This window comes from Talpa europaea, assembly GCF_964194135.1.
Source record: "Talpa europaea genome assembly, chromosome: 15".
Taxonomy (NCBI): Eukaryota; Metazoa; Chordata; class Mammalia; order Eulipotyphla; family Talpidae; genus Talpa; species Talpa europaea.
The window spans coordinates 613,771-636,020 of record NC_140083.1 but is presented as its reverse complement, the minus strand read 5'-3'; the positions used below and the strand labels follow the sequence as shown (position 1 = coordinate 636,020).

Genomic DNA, 22,250 nt, shown 5'->3' with positions numbered 1-22,250 from the left:
GGCGGGCGCGCGCAGCCGGCGCCGGGGCCGCGGCCGCCTCCCCCCGGGCGCGGGGGCGCGGGCGGCGGGCGGGCGGCGGGCGGGGGCGCGGGCGCGGGCGGCGGGCGGCGGCGGCGCGGGCGGCGGCGGGGATGGCGCGCGCGGGGCCCGCACGTGGAGGCCGGCGCGGGGGCGCGGGCAGGGCCGGCCGCTGAGACGCGCTGCCCCGCCGGGCCGGCTCCATGGCGCCATCGCCGCGCTCCGGCCGCCGGCAGGATGCGCCCGCGCTGCCCGGCATGTCCTCAACTTTCTGGGCGCTCGTGATCCTGGCCGGGCTGCTCGTCGCCTACTGCGGTGAGTGCGGGGCGCGGCGGGGGGCGGGCCGCCGCGGGGACCCGGCCCGGCCCGGCCCGGCCCGGCCCGGCCCGGCCCGCCGCCCGCGCCAGGCCCGGTGGCGGCGCGTCCCTGCGCGGAATGGCCGGCCCGGCGCCCGGCCCGCCCGCCGCTCCCCGCCGAGCCGCGCGCTCCGGAGGCGGCGGGGCCGGGGCGCGGGGCCGGGGCGCGGGGCTGGGGCCGGGGCTGGGGGCGACACCCCCGCGGGGCCGGGGCGCGGGGCGGGCGCCGGGGGGCCGGGGGGGGGGTCCGCGCCCAGGCTGGTGCCCGCGAGGAGCCCCGGCCGCTGTCCGGGGGCGCGAGGTGGCGCCTGCGGGACCCGCCGAGCCGCCTGCCGCGGCGGCCGGAGACGCGCCGGGACCCGGGTCTGGCGCGGGCCGGGCCGGGCCGGCGGGCGCCCCGGGCACAGGCTCCGGCCGGTGGCCGCGGCGCGGGGACCTGACCAGGCCGGCGCCGGGCCGGGCGGGGCAAGTGCGCTGAGCCCGGGGCCGGCAGCGCCGCGATGGGGGGTCGGTCCCCGCACAGCCGGGACTGGGGCGCGCGCCGGTCAGTGCCGGGCACGGCGGGCAGCTGGCTGGGCGGGCGGGGAGTGGCGCGTCCTTGGCAGCACCGGCTGGCCGGCCGCCGGCCTCCTGGCAGCGGCTGCTGGGCCCCTCCGAGCCCGCGGGCGGAAGGGCCGGCGCTGGGCGCACCTGTCATGGAGGGCGGCCCGGCGAGGTGGGGAACGTGGATCCTTCACCCGCCCCCGCCCCCAAAGGCAGCCAGCGCCGGGCTCGCCAGCACCTGCTCCAGCGCGGCCTCCGGCCCAGGCGTCCCTGCTCGGGCGAGCACAGCGGGACAGGCCCGGCCCGGGACGGCCGCCCGGAGGGAAGCCCACGGCCCGTCCGCCTGCTTGGCCGGCTCGGTCCTGCCCCTGAATCGCTGCTCGGGCGGCGGCCCTGGGTGGGCAGGGGTCGGGGCGCGGGCGGGCACCGCCAGGCGGGGTGCCCCAGGCCTGGGCTTGGCTGACGTCCCCGGCGAGCCCCGGCCGGCGTGGGCAGGGTCAAAGGCACCGAACTCCAGCTGCAGGGAGGAGGTGCACAGGCTTCTGGGCACCCCGAGGGGCTCCCCAGCGGGCTTAGGGAGGAGACAGCAGCCCCCCGAGCCCTGGGCTGCTGCTGGCCTGGTCCTTGGGGCCGTGCCGAGACCCCACAGGGGGCAGCCCTGTGGCGGGAGACGGGATGAGTGTGGTTGGGTCCTGACCCCACCCCGCAACCTCACACCCCACACCCAGGCTGCCCCCACTGCCCTGCCCGCGAGGCCACCCTCACCCGGATCTTCAGCCGGCCCCTCCGGCCTGCACCCGTCGGTGGGGTGCGGCTGCCGACAGGACGCACGTGGAAGCCAAGGCCCCCTGACGCCAGGCGCCGCGAGGAGGCCCCGGCGCCCGAAACGGCGCTTCTGCCACACGCGGCCGGCGGCGCAGGCGTCTCCCCCAGGACGGCGGGGCGGCCCCGCGGCCGGGTCGCCAAATCTCCACGCTACGTACGAGGAGTCACTGGCATTGAGATGGCGTCTCCGGACAAGCCCAGGACGCCAGGGACGCGCTGGAGAAATTAAGACGCGTCGCCGAGACAAAACAGGCGTAATAGTGATTCGCGGCTCCGCACAGCGCCCGAGAAGCGGCTCGCTCTTCTGGAAAGGATAAAGCAAATCACACCCGAGCGGGGCCGCCCTGCCGTGCCCCGGCCCCGGCCGCAGGGAGCGCGGCTGCACCCCGCGGGCGCGTGGCTCCCGTGACCCTCGGGGCCGGGGTGCCCGCAGCGTCCTCGCTGTGTGGTGAGGCAGGTCTATGTGTCGTGTTCATTAGGGGCACAGCGGGCGCCGCCCCGCACCGTCCCCGCCGGCTCCGTCCGCGCGCCCCGGCAGCGGGGCAGTGCTGCTGGCCGCTGGACAGGGCTGGTCCTGCCCTGCTTTCCCTGCCGGCTGCCCGCCGCCTGGAGCCCCCCAGAAGGGGGTTGGGGGGCTCCCAGCACAGGGGTCGGGCGCCACCGGCTGGCAGGAGAGCGACCTGCAGGCGCCAATTAGCTTTGTTGCTATAGAGACACCGCCTGTCCCTTCCTCCTGCGGGAGAGGCCAGGAAGCCCCGGGCAGCGGCCGCTGGCCCTCCCCGGCCGGCCCTCCCCGACCTGTGCGCCCCTGGACAGCGGGCCGGGTGCTGCGGGAGGAGTGGACGGGGACGCGGGGGGAGGAGGAGAAAGTTGCACCTCCTGGCCTGGTCTGGGGACGCCCCTGTTGCGGCCTGGAGAGGCCCCCCCTAGCCGCTCAGGGCAGAGGCCTCTGGCCCCGGACGCTGCGGCCCGGCTGGCGGGGCGGGGCTGGGCAGCACCCCAAAGCCGCTTTCCAGGCTGGCTGACGGCGCGCTGGCTGAGGCTGAAGGCAGGCGTGGGGGAGCCCCGACTCTGATGGGGCCGGAGGGCGGCCGAGTGCCCGCGGTGAACAGGTGCCCCGGCGTGTGGGGGGTGGGAGGAAAGTCTGGTTTCGCGCAAACCAGGAGCGGGGGGGCGGGGGGCGGGGGGCGGGGGGCTCGTGCGCTGCCTTCCACGGGGAGTTTCTTTCTTTCAACGAACCCCCTGGACAGGGAGCTGCGTCTTTCAGCTGAATCTCCGGCCTCGGCTCCAAGGATGGGAAGAAATTATAAACAACTTGCAAATTGTTTTTAATCCATTAGGACACTAACCGAGCGCGGCCGCCGTGGCCGCCGTGGGCGCCCTGGACAAACAGTCTAGCGCCTATCTGGGAGAGAGTAGAGAAGGCCACTTCCCGCTGCTCACACGTCGCGTTGGGGTCCGGCGAGGCGGGCGGGAGAGCCGCTGCCGGGCCACTCGGCCGCTCCGGACCGCGTCCCTCCCCTGCGCGGCCGTGGGGGTCTCGGGCCGGGAGGGGCGTGTTCCTCCCGCCCCGGCAACACGCGCCCGGCTGGGCTGCGAGCCGCGCCCGAGGGGTCAGCCGGGCAGGGGCCTGCGTGTCCCCCGAGGGGCTCGGGCCGGGTCCTGGCGGAGGAGGCCTCGTGGAGCGGCCAGCCCCCACCCCGCCCGCCGCCCTGCTGGGAGGCTGAGCTGGGGTGTCCCTGGGGGCGCCCGGGGACCCCGCTCGGCGTGCGGGAGGGAAATGTGGAGGTCAGCTTTGCGGCGTGGCTGCTCGCAGGTGACTTCCATGGTGTAATTACGGGGATGTGATGATAATGCGGCTCTAGAAAAGGCAAGAAAAGCAAAACATTAACGCCCCCATTTCTTTACACGGCTCCGCAGCGGCGCGGGGGGCCTGGGGCTGCGGAGTCAATGGGGGGGGGCGCCCCGGGCCGGCGGGCAGGCGCGGGCTCGGCTCCCCGCGGCCCCAGCGCGCGGACGCCGGGTGGGCAGCGAGGCCGCGGGTGCGCGGCCCCCACCGCGCCCGGGGGAGCAGGCGGCGCTGGCCCTCTGGCCCCCCGGAGGCCAGCTACGCCCCGAGGCTGCCGCGCCCTGGAGCGCCCCCGCCCCGCGCCCCCGCCCAGGCCCGGTGACCCGCGCCCCGAGGCCGGGGGGCAGGAAGGGCCCAGGGCCGGGCTGGAGCGCCGCCTCCTCCAGGAAGCTGCCGGCGGGGCCTTCCAGGCACGGAGCCCCTGGGGGCGCCGCGTCCACTCCCGCTGCCCAGGGCGCCCCCCCCAGCGGAAGGCCGGGGGCGGGGCTCAAGGATGTGGTGGGCGGGGCTCAAGGATGCGGTGGGCGGGGCTCAAGGATGCGGGGGGCGGGGCTCAATGATGGGGCGGGGCTAAAGCTTAGGGTGGGCGGGGCTGATTGCTGTGTGGGCGGGGCTAGATGATGGGCGTGGTCAGTGGGGCGTGGGCGGGGCTGAGGCGGCGCGGGCCGGGTGAGCCCTGTAACGGGGTGCGGCTACAGCTGCGGGCGCCCCGGGCGGGGGGGGGGGGTCTTGGCGGCCGGGCTGGCGCGCCCGGTGAGCAGCCCCGACGCGCCCGGTCGGCCCGGCTGTTGGCGGCGTCTCCTGACGGGAGGCGGGCGCGGGGCGCCCCTGGGTGAGCCCTGGGTCCCCCCTGGGTGAGCCGGGGCCCGGTGTCAGCCCTGCCCGCGCTGCTCCCCGGCTCCCGCCCAGGTGCCACACCTCCCCCAAGACGGCGCGTCCAGGGCGCCCACCCGCCCCCCGGCGCGGACACCCAGGCTGGGCTGCCGGCTGGTGGGGCTGTCGGGCCTTGGGGTGCTCAGAAGCATCTCTGACCCCCCCGATGCCAGGAGTCCCCGCACCCTGGGCGCCACCAGGGGTGGCTCCAGCCCGTGATGCCCGTCCTGCGGGCAGACGAGCGCGGCCAGCAGCCTGCTCGAGCCAGACCCTCGCCGGGGCCCGTCCACGCCGCGGCACCTGCCCCGGCGTCTCCGGTCCTCTGGCCCCGGGCGCGGTGGGGGCCCAGGACCGCTGTGGGGCCGGGACCGCGACCTGCGTCCCCGGCCCCAGCATCCACGTGCCCACAGCGCCGCGGGCCGCGCGGAGGGAGGCTGCCGGGGAGGCGGTGTGTCCGCGGGCGCCGCTGGCAGCCTCTCCCTCCGTCTGACTGTGGCGTGGGCCGGGCGGCCGGGGCCCAGAGCCTGTCCCGCTGGCCCGGACGCCCACCCACCTGCCACTCCTCCCTCCCCAAGAGGGGCCGACCCCCTACATGTGATTCAAGATTTCTGGGGTGTCTAGAGGCCACTGAAACAGATTTTGTTGGCGCCTCTCACTCTGCAGAGTTCTGCCGTCAGCAGCCAGGCCCCGGGCTGGGGAGAGGCTGCCCTGGGTTCAGTCCCACTGGCGGGACCCCGGCCCACCTCCAGAGTGCCCTCTGGCCCCTGCCTCGTCCCTGGGCCCCGCTGGCCCGAAGCCGTCCACAGAGGGAGGGAGGGAGCCAGGTCAGCGCCCAGCACCTGCGGGGCTTCCTGGTGGGCAGCTGCTCTTGTCCTGCGTGCCGCCTGGGCTCCTTCCCGGTGCCCCTCCCTCCCGGCCCCTCTCCTGGGGCCCCACCTGCCCCAGCATCGTTGACCGGTTCCAGCCATGTCGGGGCGTCTGGCTCCCTCTCTTTTTGGGGCAAAAGCAGAGCTGTCCTGGTCCTGGGGCGGCGGGGATGGGCGTCACTCTGCGCACCCACAGGGATCGGCGGCTGCTTCTGGCCACAGCCCCGAAAGTGCAGCTCCTGAGCCCCCACACCGTGCAGGCCCTGCACCCCAGCCCAGCCTGCCCCTTGTTCACCCCGGGCTCAAGCGTGTCTTGAGTCTCCCCCGGCCCCCGGCCCTGTGTCCCCTCTGAGTCCAGAGATGCCCCATGTGGTGAGTCACGGGGTCCCTGATGGGATGGTGCCCGCAGGTTTCCCTCGTTAGTTGGCTCTGAACCGGGGGCTGCAGGGCCATGGAGGCAGCCCTCACCCCATGTGGGCGGGCCTGGGCTCCCCCGGTGCTGGGGCTCCCCTCCTGGTCCCGGAGTTCCTGTCCATGGCGCCGGCCCCTCGTGCACACTGACCACGGCACGCATCCTCCTGACTGTCCCCTTTGGGGCCTCGGTCTCCCGAGGCAGGTGCCGATGTCTGCTCGGTGTGGACTTTGGGCAAGAGCGGGGCGGCACCTAGAGGTTGGCAGGGCCCGGATCTCGCTCCCAGAGCCCCCGGGGCCACGGAGCAGCTCCAGCCCTGGCCGCTGGCCCTGCCCTCGAGGCCCGCTGACAGCATCTGCTTCCCCAGCTGCACCGCGGGGTGACGTGCCTCCCACAGTGGGGCCCAGGGCCGGCGTTTGCAGACGGGCAGTGACCCAGCGGTCTCTGTCAGGGGCAGCAGCACAGGAGGCCAGGAGGCTGGCCGCCCAGCCCGCTTCCCTGGCCGCGTCGGGGACCCAACAGCACTGCCCACGACAGCAGGCGTGGCCGGATGGCAGCGCTCACAGGGAAGCGGTCACCCGTGCGGCCTCCCGCCGCCACCGCCCACCGTGTCTGGGAGCCTGACGGGGTGGGCTGGCCCCAGTGCACGGGGCGGGGGGGTGGCACCGGGCAGCAGCTGCCCTCCTGGAAGGAAGGAGGAGGCCTGTGTGGGTGCAGGGCCTTCCCTGGGCGCTGTCCCCCTGGCATCTGCCCTCTCGGGGGTGGGATCCGGCTCCAGACCGGCAGACCAGCCCTGCCTGCCCACCTCGGGCCGCCGCCGCCAATGTCAGGAGTGGCTGGGACTTCTCAGTGGGGTGCCGGTGTGAGGTGGGCACAGGCCACGTGACGGAGCGAGGGCCTCTGCTTCCACAGGCCCCGCGGGTGCGGGCAGCAGCAGAGCCGGCGGCCAGGGGGCCCGCGGGCCGAGGCCGTGTTCCGGGGTGGGCTGTGCTGGCCTGGCTGGGTCTCCGGGCTCAGGGGGTGCCAGGCGCCAGGAGGACTCCTTGGTCTGCCTGGAGGCCCACGGGAGCTGGGCAGGTGCTGGAGGCCACTCCCCTCGCCCGGGGCCGCGCCTGCCCTGTCCTCCCGGTGGTCCTGGCCGAGTGCGGCGGCCTCTCCAGCAGGCGTCACGCGCTCCGCTGAGCCCAGGCCGCACGGCACCGGGTTGACCCAAACCACACAGGCTCCATGTGAGGGCCTCAGCGTCTGTGCCCAGGGCGCCGTCGCCCCAGAGTCCACGGCCAGCACCCTGGCGCCCGCTCCTCACGCGCCCAGCCAGCTGTGTCCACCTGCCTGGGGGAGGGGCCTGCGGCGACGTCCCAGCCCACCAGCCACAGGAGGGGCGGGCCGGGGCAGGCCGCGGAGGCAGCTGGGGAGCAGGCTGGGCCCCTCCTGTGCCCCCGCTTGCTGGCCCCGGCCGGCCCCCGGCTTTGCCACACCCGAGGCCTTCCCGGCGAGGCCGGGGCTGGGGGCCTGCGGCTGTCACGGCCAGGGCTTGAGTCTGCTCTGGGACTCGGGGTCCCCCGTGGCCGTCCTTCCAGCCCGCGGCGGGCCGGGTCAGACAACGCAGCGGCCCATGCGCCTCACGCTGCGGGGCCGTCCTCCCGGGGGTGCTTCCAGGAGTGTCCTGGCCCCGCAGCGCCGCCCTGCCCTCGGGAACACTCTGGCCACGACCCAGGCGTGCCGGGTCTGGGAGGTGGACGTGCGAGCCGTGGGGCCGGGCAGCACAGACCCTGAGCGGGAGCCCGGGGCCGCGACGGCGCTGTCCACCCTCCGCCCCTGCAGACCGCGCAGCCGGCGGCCCCTGCGGGGATCGCAGAGCCGGCCAGGCTTTGGCTCAGGAGACGGGTTTGGGGCCCGCTCTCCAGGAGGCCGACACGCTGCGGCCTGGACGGGGCCCGCCCTCCTGCAGCTGCTTGTGCACCAAGAGGCCTGTGCTTGTGTCCAGCCCCTGACCGTTCACAAGGTCCCGGTGACCGTGTTGGAAATGCCCTTGGGGCCGGCTGAGCACCCCCAGGCCTACAGAAAAGCCCTTTCTCAGCTCGGTTCTCCCACGCGCGCCCGGAGGCCCAGGCAGTGCTCTCGGCTTCCTCGGGCGTGGGGCTCTGCTGTGCCCCCAGCTCCACGGTGCCCGGTCTGTGCCGCCAGCAGTCTGTGCAGCGGGACAAGAGCACCCCTTCCCCGCCCACGCCACACCGCGGCCCGCTGGAGGAGCCCCGCCTGCCGCGCCCCTAGATGGCGGGGGCTCTGGCGAGGCTCCAGCAGGAGCGAGGGGAGTAGCCAGGCCTGACCAGCGCGGCCCACGGGGTGGTCCTGTGCCGACGCTATGCCAGACGTTCCTGACGTGCCCTTCTCCCCGGTGGACATGGGAGCTGACCCGGGAGGGCTTCCTGGAGGAAGGGACGGACGCGGGCCACCCTGGTCTCCTGACGCTGCAGCCCGTCCTGCCCTGTCGCTGCAGCCTTAACGAGGGCCGTGTGCAGGGTCCAGCTCGCCCCGCAGATCTCGCAGAGGCTTCTTTCGAGGCGACTTTAAAAGCAGCCCTCAAGCCACGGGGCGCCCCCCACCCTCAGAGCCGAGTCCTCCTGGCTCCCTGCGCTGGGTGCCTGGCCTGGGCGGCGCCAGCAGGCTGGGTGCTGCTGGGGAGCCCACGCGTGTCCTGCTGCGGCACCGGGTGTGGCAGTGACTGGCCGTGAAGACCGGCTTCTCCGTTGCTGCGCTCGCCCTCGAGGCTGGGCGGGGGGCAGTTGTGGCCCCACGGCCTCCGCGTGCCGGGCCCAGGGCTGCCGGCGGGAGGGGATGGGGCCACCCCCCTGTCTTCCTTGGCCTCCCCGGCACCGCGGGTCTCGGGGGGTGGGAACCTCCCCGTCCCTGCACAGCCAGAGCCTGCTGCTGGCATCCCGGTGCCGGCGTCCAGACCCCGGGCAGGGCCCAGCACGCCCCTCCTCGGCTCGCGCGCGGGCTCAGACGGCGAAACTGTCGCTCCTGACAGGGTGCGCTGAGTCCGGGAGGCGGCAGGGGCGCTGGGTGACGCCGTCGGGCCTGCCCCTCCGGAGCGGGGCCAGCGCACCTCCACGTCGCAACCTGCGCTGTGGGGCTGCGGAGTCCTTGTAGTCGGGGCGTCCCCCACCCTGGTCTGGGCTCCCCTGGCCCCCACGGGGGCTCGCCCCCTCCCTGGGGTCTGTGGAGGTGCAAGCCGGGCTGCAGCTCTGCTCCCTGCAGCCCTGCACGCGGGGAGTGCTCCCCTTCCACCGACGGGGCCGCAGGACACCCTTCGTGCCTGCGGGGCTGGTGCTGGCAGAGGGGGGACGCCCTCCCCATCTTGGGCCATCTCAGCAGGGCGTCAGCAGCCCGCTGGGGGAGCCCCTGAAATGAAGCCAGAATCTTAGCTCTGAGCTTCCTGGCAGACAGGGCAAAAGGGGAAAGCCCTCTGGGTGCAGCTCTCACGTCCCGCCAGCGCTCAGAACCAGCCCTCGCAGCCGCTGACTCAGCTGGGGCGATGCCTTGACAAACCACCCCCAAACCAGGAGGGGCTGGCGCTGTCCTCTCCGTCTACGGGGCGAAGCAGGGCTCCCCCGCCCCCCGCCACAGGCCTCCCAGCCAGCCAGCGGCAGGGCCTCAGCTCACAAACGCTGGCGAGTGGGAGCCGGAGACCAGGCTGGTGTGAGCCCGAGGAGACACCGTGGACGGAAATGACCCGCTGGCCAGGACGGGCCCCGCCTGGGGCAGGTGTGTGGGCCTGCTGCCCTCGGACGGACAGCCAGCCGCAAGGGCAGAGCCCGGCCCTGGTCCTGCCTGACCCCTGCGGCCATCACCCTCCTGTGTCCTGGAACCTCGGCCTCCATCCAGATACCTCAGCCCCTCCTGCCCTGGCGCCCCGGCCGCTCCTGCCTCCTCCGGCCCCCTGTGGCCGGCCCCGCTCCCCACCACGGCCTTGTCAGGGTTCACGGCGCAGGTCCGGCCTGAGGCCTCTAGGCGCTGCCCGCCTCCGCGGCTCTCCCCGGCCCGGCCCCGCGGCAGGAGCTGGGTCTCTGGTGCAGAGGCCACCAGGCAGCACCGGCAGCTGGACCGGAGGGGACGGGCCGCGGGGCGGCCTCTGCGGGGTCAGGCGCCGTGACAGCGGGCGAGACGCGTGCAGGCATCACGGGGCCGCGTGCCCCCGGGGCGGGGACCCCCGAGAGGAAGCCCCCCCCAGGAAGCCTCACTGCCTGCCCCCCCGCGGCCCCGTCATGCCTTTCGAAGCAGGAGCTGAGACCCTGTGGGCCTGGCATGGGGACGCCCCCTAGAGGGTCTGGGACACTTCAGGGGGAGACGCGGACAGCAGGTGCCCGGCGGCTCCCGACTCCGAGGGTCCAGCCACTGCAGGGGGCGCTGTGGGTGCTGTGGCTGCCGTGCCACGTGGTGCTGAGCCCAGGGGCTCCGCACAGCCCTGCTCCCAGGGGCGCCCCCTGCCCTGCCCTCTGCCGCCCCCGTCCATCCCTCTCCGGGCCTCTGGGGCTGCTTGTGCAGCTGGGGAGGGGCAGCGGGGAGCAAACCCCCGGGGCCGGGCCTGGCGCTGGCGGCTGGTGACCGACATCCGGGGCCTCTGTGCGGGCCTGGCCCTGGGCCACCGTGGGCCGGGCTGCGTCCCCAGGAGGGCCCCTCGCTGGGGAGCGCAGCCGCCGGGTTCAGGCCCCAGGGTGGCCTGAGGCTGGACCGCGTGACTCAGCCGGGCCCCTCTGCCGGCCAGCGCGGGCCAGCGGCCCCTTCCCCTCCGGGCCCCCGTCCCCCAACCCCGCGTCTCCCCGGGCTGGCCGGTGGGGGCGAGGTCCTGGCAAAGCCCACTCTGTTCCGGCCCGGCCGGGCGGCCACGTGACGGTTCCGCGCTGAGGCCACTGAAAGCCCCTTTGTTCACTCTGACTAATTAAGAAGTAGCAGCAGCCTCGGGGGCCCAGGCCCCACGTCCTCCCTGGACGCCCGCCACGGCCTCAGGCGGGCCCGCCTTCCTGGGCGTCAGGAGCACCGCCTCCGCGCGCCCTGCTGCCGGCCACCCACTGCCCTCGGCCTCCGGAGCTGGGAAGCTGAGGACGGCCGTGGCTGGGGCTGGGCCCGCGTGGGAGCCGAGAGCCAGACGGGCTCAGCAGGCCCGGCCCCCGGCGCCTTGTCACCCGCAGCCTGTCCCTGGATCCTGGTCACCCCGCGGCCCTTCCCCCAAGTCCAGCCACCCCTCAGCCTGTCCCTGCACCCTGTCCCCCCACAGCCCGTCCCCAAGGCCCGGTCACCCCACAGCCCGTCCCCCAAGTCTGGCCACCCCTCAGCCTGTTCCTGGACCCTGGTCGCCCCGCAGCCCATCCCCCGGGCCCAGTCACCCCACAGCCAGGAGGGCATCCAGGATAGATGGGCCCCCGAGCGCCCCGCAGGCGCGGAGGGATGGACCCCAAGCGGGGAGCTCTGGGATACTTTAAATTTGAAAATTAACATGAAATCAAAAGAGACAGAGTAATTTTTCATTCTGCTCGGAAGGTTATTTGCTTTCGCGGCCGACGCGCTGCGCACTGATACACGGTGTCAAAAGGTAAATGATTTTAAACCAGATTCAATTTAAATTTCATTACATATTTGAGGGAGACGGACCCCCCCCCCCGCCTTCCTCGGAGGGACCCCGCTCTGGCTCCGGCGCCCAGGGCTGGCCTGTCTCTCAGGCACGGGCAGGACGGAGCTGCCCCAGCAGGGACCGCGGCTCCAGCGGCTGCCGAGGGGCCCCCGGGCAGGCTGGGCACCGCCGCCCGAGCCCTCACCGCAGGCGCAGAGTGGGTCCGCCTCGGCCCCGCCCTCGCCCCAGTCTCCCGGGGTGCCGGTCACACCCCTCTCCTGGCGGGGTGACGACCCTCCCCGCTGGCATCCACTGGCTGCCCCCGGAAGGTGGCCGTCGGAAAGAGGGTCCCGCAGATGCTCCTGGGCGGGAGGGGTCGCCTTGGAGGCTCCAGGGCCAGCGACGGGGCCCTTGTCCAAGAGGACATGCCGGGACACGCTGGGCACGGTGGGCGCGTCCCCTGCGCAGGGGCGAGGGGCCTGGAGCACCGGGCGCTGAGGGGCCCTGGAGCCTTCTTACCCCAGAGCGGACTCGGCCGCGCCGGCCACCTGCCTGTGGGCCGCGGAGGGGCCAGGAGCGGACATGCGCACGGCCGCCCTGTCCTTCGTTTCCCGGCTGGCCCCCGCTGTTCCCTGTTGCCATGGCCAGGCCCATGCCCGCTCCGAGCTTCCCTGACCCTCCCGGGAGCCACTTCGGCTCCTCCCAGCATCCTGGTCAGCAAGGTGACCCCTCTGAGAGCGGGGTCCTTGGGTTCACCCTGGGAAAGGCTTCCCCAGAGCCCCCCTCTCAGCGGCACCGGCGAGTCCCAGCAAGTCTCCCCACGGCAGAGACACTGGTGGGTCCAGAAGGGCAGGTTTGTTACAAGAGGGAGCGAGAGTGAAGGATACTCCCGGCCACCAGCGGGCAGCGAGGCTCTCCCAAGAGAGGGGTTTGCTGAGAATCCCCCCAACCCCCCAGGCCGTGAGACTAGTGGGGCTGGCTGGCCTGTCCGGTCTGGGGCCACGCTGGCTATTGGGGGTGGGCACAGGGTCCTGCCTGTGCCCATGACCGGTGGGGAGAACCTGAGGACCCAGGAGGTGGGCAGGTCAGGGCTCAAGGACAGCGTAAGGCCCCAGACCGGGACGGCCCCCGAGGACTGGCTGCCTGTGCCGGAGACCCCGCAAGAGCGGCGGGGCTGGCGGGGCTGGGGGGTGGGCGCGGCAGGCCTCGAGGTCCCGCTCCCCAGCTGGGGCGGGGGGAGGCGGGGCAGGCCCCCAAGGCGGGGCGTCTGTTCACAGGGGCGCCTGGACGGGTCTTTGGAAATCCATTGCCCGGTGATTCCTCGTGCCGCTGCAGCCGGGCTCCGGGGCCGAGAGGCTGAACCGGATTCCCAGGCCCCCCGCCCAGGGACGGCCGCCCTGTGGCTGCGTCTCCGCGCATCTGGGCACCTTAGAGGGCGCCGCTCTCGGGAGCCCCTCCCGGCCTGGGCACGTCTGATTCCGCAGCGGCAACAGCGAGGGATGGAGGGCGTCGGGCCGAGGCCGAGACAGGGTCCCGAGCCCGTGGCTGCCGCCCGCCTCGGCCCTGAGGGTCCCACGCCCCTGCGTGCTGATGGGTGGTGTCCCCGGAGCCACAGGGAGCGCGAGAGCCCCACCCGCGCAGGTCGGCGCAGAGCCCGCGGCGTGAAACAAGAGACTCCTTCGGGCCTCGGCCTCCGGGCGTGTCTGCGGGGCGGTGCTTGGACACGCGGGCCTGGCCCGAGCGGCTGGAGGGCTGGGGGGCGTGTGACCACGCGAGCTCCCCTGGGCGGCCTGTGCCAACACGAGGCCCAGCCACATCCGGCGTCACGGCAAGGGGCGGAGGGGGCGCTGGGCCCGCGGGAAGAGAACCCGGGCTCAGCCGCAGAGGGACTGCGGAGACGCCCTTGGAGGGAAACTTCCAGAAACAGAGCTCCGGTTCCGGGCAGCCCCAGGCCTGTTGGGCGCGGGCCCCCAGGGGTCTCTCCCCCTGCCCCTGCCTCTCTGTGGCTGCTCCTTGCCATCGCCCTCACCCCATCCCCGGCAGCGCCGAGCTGCCCTGAGCTGCCCCGGAGTGGGAGTTCAGGGGCCCTGGGCCCCTCGTCTCGTGAGTCCGACCCTGCCCACCACGGGCCGTGGTCTGGGTGGCGTCGGGTGGGGGTGTGTCTGACGGTCAGCGCGTCGGCCGTGGGCCTGGGGCGGGCGCGTCTCAGACCTAGTGCGGGTGCCTCTGCCAACGCTTGCCAGCACCCCGGGCATCGGCCCCATCCAGTCCTGCCCCGTGGACTGCTGCTCGTGGCCTCGCCAGGCGTTGGGGTCACGTGGGCGTCCAGACCCGTCTTCCCACTGCCACGGCTCCGCCGTGTCCCCCTTCTCAGCGGCCACGTTCCCCTTCTCAGCGGCCACGTTTCTGACAGCAAGCGAGTGGCCAGCACAGAGCGGCCGGGGCTCCGGGGCGGGCGCGTCCCGGCCAGGTCCCGGCCAGGGGACCCGCTGCGGCCCCCGAAGGTGCGGGCCCCTCGCCGCGCCTGCTGGGTGCGGGCAGCGTCCGGCCCGGCCGCGTCCCGAGCATCCTGCCCCCGGATCCGGATCCGGGCTTTCACCGCGAGAAGAATGAGACAATCACGCTGGTGTGTCCTGAATAGCCCGGGAGATTGCGAGGCGGCGCTTCCTCGGGAGCGGGAGCCGGTTTTAAAATATGCTGTCAAAATATGTTGTTCTAAACGCTGAGTTGATGGTTCTTTTGTTTTGCTTTGTTTCTGGAATGTGTCGTTAGGAAATTAGCGATGACATGGAGCGCGAGGGGCTGGCATCTGAGCGGCGGCAACGTCGGTCGTCCTTGTCATTTCTGAAGTGATTTCTCTGCCTCTAATCTTATGTCATCACTTCCCAACTTTCTCGTCCTGCGGCGGGCGGGTGTGTGTGTTGGAGAACCCGAGGGAGGCGCTGCGGCCGCCCAGCCCCGCCCCGGCCGCGCCCATCCGGCCAGTGGCCAGTGGGCGGGGACATGGCGGGGGGCAGCAGGGCTGTGGCCTGGCCTGGCCCCGCCGCCTTCCTGACTCCTTGGGGTCTCGCCCAGTGTCCCAGCCCAGGCCCGGGCCGGCAGACACCCCCTCCTCAGGAAGGCAGTGCAGGCCGTGTTTGGGGGTGAAGGGACAGTGTGCGAGTGACCCCATGTGGGCCCCGGGAGCCGTGCCCTGCAGACGCCCCGGGCTCAGCCGCAGAGGGGCTGCGGAGACGTCCTTGGAGGGAAACTTCCAGAAACGGAGCTCCGGTTCCGGGCAGCCCCAGGCCTGTTGGGCGCGGGCCCAGGCCTATGTCCCAGGCATGGCCTCTCCCCAAGAGCCCAGGGTGGCCCTGGGTCCAGAGTCCACAGAGGAGGGTCCTCTCCACCCCGCTGCTCCCGCCCCGCCCCCCAGGGCAGTGCCCAGAGAGGCCCGAGAGGGCCCGGAGCAGGCGGGGCTGTGGTGTCGGCAGCCCCCAGGCCTCCCCCGCTGCCCTGGTGGAGGTCGCCCTGGCCCCGGGGTCGGGGACGGGGGCCCACCCAGGGGAAAGCCTGGGCAAGGCAGAGCCCCTTGGCCTGGGGGAGCGGTGAGCGCCGATGTCCTGCTCCAGAGTGACTTGGGCAGCAGATCCCCTGTGGGGCCGTGGCCAGTTAACCCCCCTCACTTTGAAGAGCTCCAGTGACTCCATGTGTCTGGGCCTGCATGGAGGCAGGGACAGTCAGTCAGAGGCCGTCGAGGGTGTCCAGGCAGGAGACCAGGTGTCCAGACAGGAGCAGAGGGTGTCCAGGCAGGAGTGGAGGGTCTTTTACAGCCTGGATTATGGACAAGTGGGATCTTTGCCCCGATCTGGTAATGGGCTGATGTGGGGTGCAGGAGAGGAGGTGGAGGCTGGTGGGAACTTTGTGCCCCCCCCAGAGTGAGGCTCCCACCCAGAAGGAGGCCTCTGCCTGCGTCAGGGCATCGCAGTCTAGTGGGGGCGACTGCCCCTCCCAGGCCACGGGGGCCCTGACACCCGGACTGGACACTGTCCCCAGTGGGTGGCTCCTTCCGGTGTGGGGTCCCCACGGCGTGTGCAGTTGCCACGGTGAGCACTGCGGTGGGGCTGCGTCCTCGTCCCTGGAGCAGAGGGACTGAGCGGCCCCTAGGCCCCTGCCCTGCACCCCACAGGCCACACCTGGGCCGGTCGCCCGCGCAGAGCCGCGTCCAGCCGGGGCCTCGGCGTGTGGGCTGGGGCATGTGACGAGCCACTCCCCCTGCCCTGACGTGTTGTTGGGGCCCTGGCCTGCTGGCCGGTGGTCACTGTGGAGGAACGAGGGTCCCGCCAGGTGACCAGATCTGACGTCTCGGAAGCGCCTGCGGGTGTAGCCCTGGGTCCCGCCAACGGCTGCTGTCTCGGGCTGGCTCAGCTGGTGGGCAGAGGCCGCCCGGCAGGGGCAGGGGGAGCCACTCGGGTCTCTGTGGTGGCGGGAGGCTCTCGCAGTGGACGGGCCTCTGGTGTCCCGGGCGCGAGGCCCCGAGTGTGCAGCTGGCGAGGGTCTGGCCGGGGCCCGTAGCTGTGGGCCGGCTGCCTCGATTTCCCTGAAGGGCTCCTGGGCGCCTCTGGGCTTCTCTTGGGCCTTGGTCGGGAAACGTGCCCAACGTCAGGCCCCGCTGTGCCCTGCCCTGGCGGCACCCAGAGGCTCCTGTTGACGTGCGCGGGCACTGGGCCGGCAGGGGTGTCGGGGGGACCCTGCTCTGCGGGGCTGCTCGGCCACCACACCCCCCCCAGGCCGTGGTCGCAGGCTCTGCTCTGCCCTGACCCTCGGCCCACCCGGCTGCCGCACCTCCCAGGGAGGCGTCGGGAGAGGTGGGGTTGCATCTGGGGCCCAGGCGCCCCCCGTCCGCGGCCTCCAGGCGTGGTCTGGCCCGGCCAGGCTAGTCCTGCGCTGGGGGCCTGGGCCTGGCCGCCTGGCCGTGGTGGTCCTCCCCGAGCCCGGCAGCCCCTGCGCCTGTGAGGCGAGCAGGGGGCCTCCCGCGCCGGAGGGGGTCCAGGTCACGTCCTGCGCTGAGCCAGGCGTCCGCTGGGGCACACCAGGGCCGCGGAGTGCGGGGCTGCTGCTCTGGAAAGTTCCCCAGCCTGGGTCCGGCACGCCCAGCAGGGGCGCGTGGGGGCGGGTGGCGGCCAGACGCCTGCTGGGGCGCGGGGGCCTGGCCCGGGGAGGGGGCAGCGCCGGCACCGACGAGGGAGGGGGGCCGCCAGCTGCGCAGCTCTTCCTGCCAGTTCCCGCTCCCGCGGCTGAGAGCGGTTCCCGCGGCTCGAGAGTGAGCAGAAACAGCACAGATGGCCGCAGCCCGCGAGCCTGGTGTTTACTACCTGGCCTTTTCCAGAGCGACGGGCCGCCGCGGAGGGACGTTGGAGCCACTCGCGGGGTGCTTGCAGCGTGGGGGGCCGGCCCTGCGCGCGGGGTGTCCCGTCCACGTGCCGGGTCAGCTCTGGCGTGGGCCCCTGTGTCCCCGGCTCTGCGGGTGCGCCGCCATGTCTGTGGGGAGCCGTGGGGCCCTGGGGCCTGACTGACCGGGGCGCCCGTGCTCCGCTGCCTGCTGGCATGTGGCTCCTGTGCCAGCGGTGGGCAGCACAGCCCCTCGGGGACCCCCACGTTTCGTTAGTAGACGTCCTGCAGGGGACCCCAGAGCCCGCTGGCTGGAGGAGGCGGCAGGCCCATCCCAAGCTCCCTGCATGCACGGCAGGGAGGGGTGGACTGCAGTGACCCTTGGGCGGCCTCCGCAGGCACCTGGGTCTCCTTCGGGGCCCTGCACTTTCTGGAGCCGGTGGTGGATCTAGAGGTCCCGGGAGGAGGGCGCTGTGGGGCCGTGCACCCCTGGGCCAGCCGCTGGGGCCAGGGGGCGGGGCCCCTGCTGGAGGCCGCCATGTCCCGGGCTCCAGTCAGTCCTCCCTTGGAAGGCCAGGGACTCCTGCGAGCTGGCGCGTGGGCCGCCGTCTCCTGCCTGCCGTGTCCTGCCTCCGTGTCCCGCCCTCGCTCTCGGGTAAACGACGCGGCTCCACATCTCACACAGATGCTGCGGCGGAGACGAGGCCGCGGGGCCAGGGCCCGGGGGAGGTGGCCAGATAGACCCTGGCGGGCTCCTAAATTGGTTTATTTGCAGATAATCGCAGGCAGAGCGACGCGGTAATGGACCCCGCTCGAGCAGACGGGCCGGCGCCGCCCGGGAGACGCGCTGAGCTCCCTCCGGCCCGGCCAGGCGGCTGCTGGTGGCGCTCCCGGCAGAAACGCGCACTGACTGGAGCTCGTCAAGGCGACTTTTCCCTCCATCCCGACAGGCGGGGGCGGCCCCCAGGACGGGGGCGGGGTAGGGGGTGGACAGCTGCGCTCCGCAAGGTGGGTGCGCTCCCGTGGGTGCCAGCCCTGGGGCCCAGGCCGGCGCCACACCCTGACCGCCTGTGCCTGACCGCCTGTGCCGGCTCCTGCATGGACGGGGGCCTCAGCACTGCAGCAGGGCGGCTTGATGGGGGCAGGGGAGCCGGGCCCAGGGGTGCTCCTGGGAGGGTGCTGCAGGGGAGCCGGGGACGGGGTGTGGTGTGGATCCCAAGCCCCTAGCACCGGGAGGGTCCTGGACGTCTGGGCAGTCAGACTGGCACTGAAGACAACAGCTGTCCCTGGCGCCATCCCAACCGCCTCCAGGCCGGCCACACCAGGGACGCGCTCCTGCCTGGGCCCCACAAGGCGTGGGGAGGGGGGCTGTCCAGCGTGGCTCCTGGGTCAGCGCAGGCACAGGACTGGGGTGGGCAGTGCCCCCATGTTGTGGGCCTTGGGGGGCCTGGGCGGAGCAGACCCAAGAGGCTGAGGCCCCCCTGGTCCCACCTCAGGCTGCTCCTCAGCGCTGCCCACCGCAGGGTCAGGGACACCGTGTGTTGGGGGGCTGCCTGCACTGTGACCTGCTCCCCCAACCCCGGCAAGGGGACCCTTCTCCTCCTGCCACAGACAAATCCCCCCCTTTGTCCTCTGTTTTCGTTCTTCTGGGCCGAGGGCCCCTGCGCCCAGCGGCAGGAGAGCCGCGGCAGGAGCGAGGCCGGGTCATTCTTTGCAATAACATTTGTGGAACTTCACGATCTTCGTCAGGGCTCGTAAAGCGTGATCCTAGCAAGGAGCCGCGCGGCGCGGAGGAGCCGACCTTTCCGGCGCACGTGGGAGTGTCACTAGGGAGCAGGGGGGTGGGCCGTGTCCAAGCAGGGCACCCCCGCCGCTGGACCCTCACAGCCCCCATGGCGGGGCAGAGAGGGCAAGAGGCTGACGGAGACGGCTCAGGCCCCAGGCAGCCGCTGCGCCTCCCCCTGCCCCCGCCATATTCTTGCCCGTCTGGGGCGCCAGAACCCCCACCTCCTAGGTAGGCCCCATTCAGGAACCACTCAGACCTGGGTCCTTTGGGTGCTTAACAGGCTGGGTGTTGGGCCAGGAGAGTGCACCCCTCACTGCACTGATGAGATTACCCCCGTCGGGAGGCTCCGCGGCCTGGTGCCGCTGCAGGGTGATGGGCTGCCCCGTGGGGCCAGGTGGGACCTGGTGCTGGAGGGTCTGGCTCGGCCCCACGTGGCTCGTGGGTGGCAGGAGGCCCGCCCCAGATGGTCCCAGGTGGCTGTGACCATGGGGTGCAGCCCCCCAGCCTGCACCAGACACCTGGGGCCTTGTGGCATTGCGCCGTGGCCCCAAGACCTCGGACCTGGAGCTCCCTGTGCACCAGGCCCAGCAGGACGGTCCGGGCGGGGCTGTCCTCCAGAAAGGGCTCCTATGCCTTCCCCAGGACCCGATAGCCATGGCCCCGGGTGAGACCCAGGCCGGCCCCTCCCGCTGCGGGTCTGGGGTGCCCTCCGCCCTGTGTGGCTTGTCATCCTAAAGGAGGCCGGGGGCCGGCCAGCAGCCCGGGTTCAGGGGACAGTCCCAGCCTCCCTTTACTCCAGAACGGCCGCACTCTGCCAGGGCGCCGGCAGGCCCCCGCGGAGGTGACATCTGACAAGCCCACGATCCTTGCACCGAATGCTAATTTGGGCTTTATTCAGAGGAGCGCAGCCGGCGGGGTGAGGACACGGTGTTAACGACGTTAGCGCGGGCGGGCGGGCGCGGGCAGCTGTGCAGGCGCCGGCTGCAGGGTCGGGAAGCGGTGAACGCTGTCCTCCCGGTCCCGGCCCCCGGGAGCTGCCGTCCCCACCCCGGGCTCCCCCTTGACAGCGATGGAGCCGTGTCCACACTGAGGGCAGCGGCTGGGGCCTCCTTCCAGCCAGTGACCCGTCCCTGAGCGACCTCTCCTGGGCGGCCCCACGGCCGGGGCTGTAGAAGGGGAGGGCCCCCGGGCCCCCCAGCAGCGCCCACTCCCTCCCGGCAGCCGGGGCCCCCGCAGGTCTTCAGGGCCAAGGAGGCTGTTTACGTGTCTGGCATGTGCCGCCCGGTCCCTGCCTCGGCCCGGCCCTGCCGCCCCTCTGCCCGCTGGGGCCGGCATCCGGAGGCCCGAGTCCGTCTCTGGATTCTGGGAGAAGGCTGCCCAGCGGGGCCTGCCCTCCCGGCCCCGGGGTCTGGGCAGTGCCCCTCACGTCGCCTCCGCGGCTCATCTGCTGTGGCTGTAGCGCGTCACCTGGCCCGTGGCCGGAGGGTCCCCAGGACAGCGCGTCCCGGCGGGGCCGAGCCCCACGCCCCGGCGGCCAGAGACACGGGCTCCCTGGCGCTCTCCGCACCAGCCGGGCTGCGTCCCCGGGGGCAGGAGGTGCTGAGGCTGGGAGGAGGGCTCAAGGCTGGGCCTGACCCCCGGGGTCCGAGGAGATGCCTGGAACCAGGAGTGGGCTGTGGAGGCAGTGGGGGACCCCTGCGGCCATGAGAGCCCCCCGTGAGTGCCATCTGCCTCCTGGCATTGCCCAGAGCCCGTCCCCCCGAGGCCCCGGACCCCCCACAGGATCACCAGGTCAGAGGGCAGCAGCCCCCGCATCCACCGAGTGGGCAGTGCTGTGCCAGAGAGGGTCCTTCCCAGGAGGGCCCCCCCAAGGCGCCAGGCTTTCATGAGGGGGGTCTCCCAGCAGCCCCAGGACTCATGGGACTCAGCACGGAAGGAGGCCGCCTGCTGGCCCCTGCGGCCTGCTGGCTGGCCTGGGGCTCACGCACGCCCCACCTTCGGCGCCCCTGTACGTGCATCTCCCCTGCGGGGGCCCCTGTGCCACAAGCCCAGGGCCCCACCTGTGCAGACCGTCGCGGGGGTGGGGCCGGAGCCAGGCGTCCACACGGGGCACCCGCGCCCAGGGCTGGGGGCGTCTCTGGCCCCCTGACTCGCCTGCACTGAGGGGGTGCTAGGGGTCCGCGGGCCAGGAGGGGAGACGATGGTGGGGGGCAGGGTCCGCTTGGCTGTGCCCATTGGGTCGCCAGCAAGCTCGCGTCTCTGTCCCGGCCCACCCTGGCTCGGCCCGGTGGGTGCTGGGCAGGCTGCGCTGGGGCCGGGGCTGGGGCTGGACCCAGGGCCGGGGCTGGAGTGAGGCTGGCCAGGGGCCGGGGCCCAGGAACAGCCCCCCCACCCAGCGGCCCGTCGCGAGGCTGGAGGAGCCAGCTGGCCGGCCCAGTCTTCGTCTTGTTGTAAAAGAATCTGTTTTTCCAGGCTCGGTCCAAGTCTGCCTTAACCCACGAAAGGAGGGGCTGAGTTTGATAAACAAAAGAAGATTAAAAATGGCAGAGAAATGTGTTTTCCCCCAGCTCCCAGGAGAGAACTGCCAAAATTGAAGCGCAGGAACAAAAATAGAAATGGTGGATGGTGGACGCGTCTGATGGTCTCTGTGTTTTCACGAGAAGCGCAGGCCTGGTGGAGGCGCGGGAGGCCCACCGGCTGGACGGGGCGTCCTCTTCCCTGGCAGGGCGTCTGGCCGTGGGCCTCCCCTGCCAGCACCCCAGCTGGCCGGCGGGGACCCCAAGCTGCTCCGGGACACAGGCTGGTGGCCTGGACCTGTGGGGCTGTCCCAACTCCGCCAGCTGCGGCCGAGCGGGCAGGGCCTGGACTTAGCGGCGGCCTCAGGGCATGGATGTGGGCTCGAGCTCTGGCGGGGCCTTGCCGGCCGGTCACAGCCTCACACACACTGCCCGGTCGGTCACTGCTCCCCACCCCTGCCCCTCCCGGAGAGCCGTGGCCGGAGGCGGCTGCAGGGCTCGCGGCCGGCCCCCACCCTCCGGCCCCTCCTCGGCGGCCTTGACTGCAGACGCACCTGCTCGCAGCTCCTCCAGGCTCCCCGCTGCCTGCGCCTCAGCTCCTGCTCGCTGCCCACACCACAGGCCCGGGGGCCGTCAGGATCACACGCCAGGTGGTGCCGCCCCTGCCTGGGCCGCTGCACGGCTGCCCCTCATGCCCCCATGGCGGCCAAGTACCCTGCCCCCACCAGGGCAGGCTAGGGGGCACCCCCGCGCCCACACACCCCAGCCGCCGGGGCCAGCCCGCCAGGGTCCTCGCCAGAGGTCCGACAGCGCGTCCCCCTACCTTCCTGAAGGCCCTCGGCCATAGGGCTGGCCCGGCCGCGCCCACCTGCCACCCACCCACCACGTGTGCTTTGTGCAAGAGCAGGCGGGGCCTTCGGGCCGGGGTGGCCGCCGTGGGCCTGTCGTGAGCTCCGCAGAGGACACCCACGAGCTCTGGAAGGCCCGATGCAGGAGCAAGCCCGGGCTCAGCCTCTGTCACCTCCCTGCTCCCGGCCCTAGGGCGCTGCTGCCCGGCCGGCCGAGCTGAGGCAGGTCAGGCCTCTGTCCAGGGCTGTCTGGGAGCCCAGGGTAGGGCCACCTGGGCATATGACTGGCTTGGCCTCTCCACGGCCCGGCCCTGTGGCCGCTGCTCTGCCCTCCTGCGCAGCAGCTCAGGCCAGGCTCCTCCCTTCCTGGCCAGGCC

At 73.1% G+C, this 22,250-nt stretch overlaps 1 protein-coding gene across 1 annotated transcript in view; it reads left to right on the top strand.

Annotated features, from left to right (window-relative positions):
• Positions 1–221: 221 nt before the first annotated feature.
• Positions 222–22,250, top strand: part of TAFA5 (TAFA chemokine like family member 5) — a gene marked incomplete at its 5' end in the record, with an annotated part of 54,801 nt that continues 32,772 nt past the window's right edge. Inside the window, one exon of the mRNA XM_084254513.1 lies at positions 222–333. Within this exon, the coding sequence (XP_084110639.1) occupies positions 222–333 (112 nt within the window). The remainder of the gene's footprint in view (positions 334–22,250) is intronic.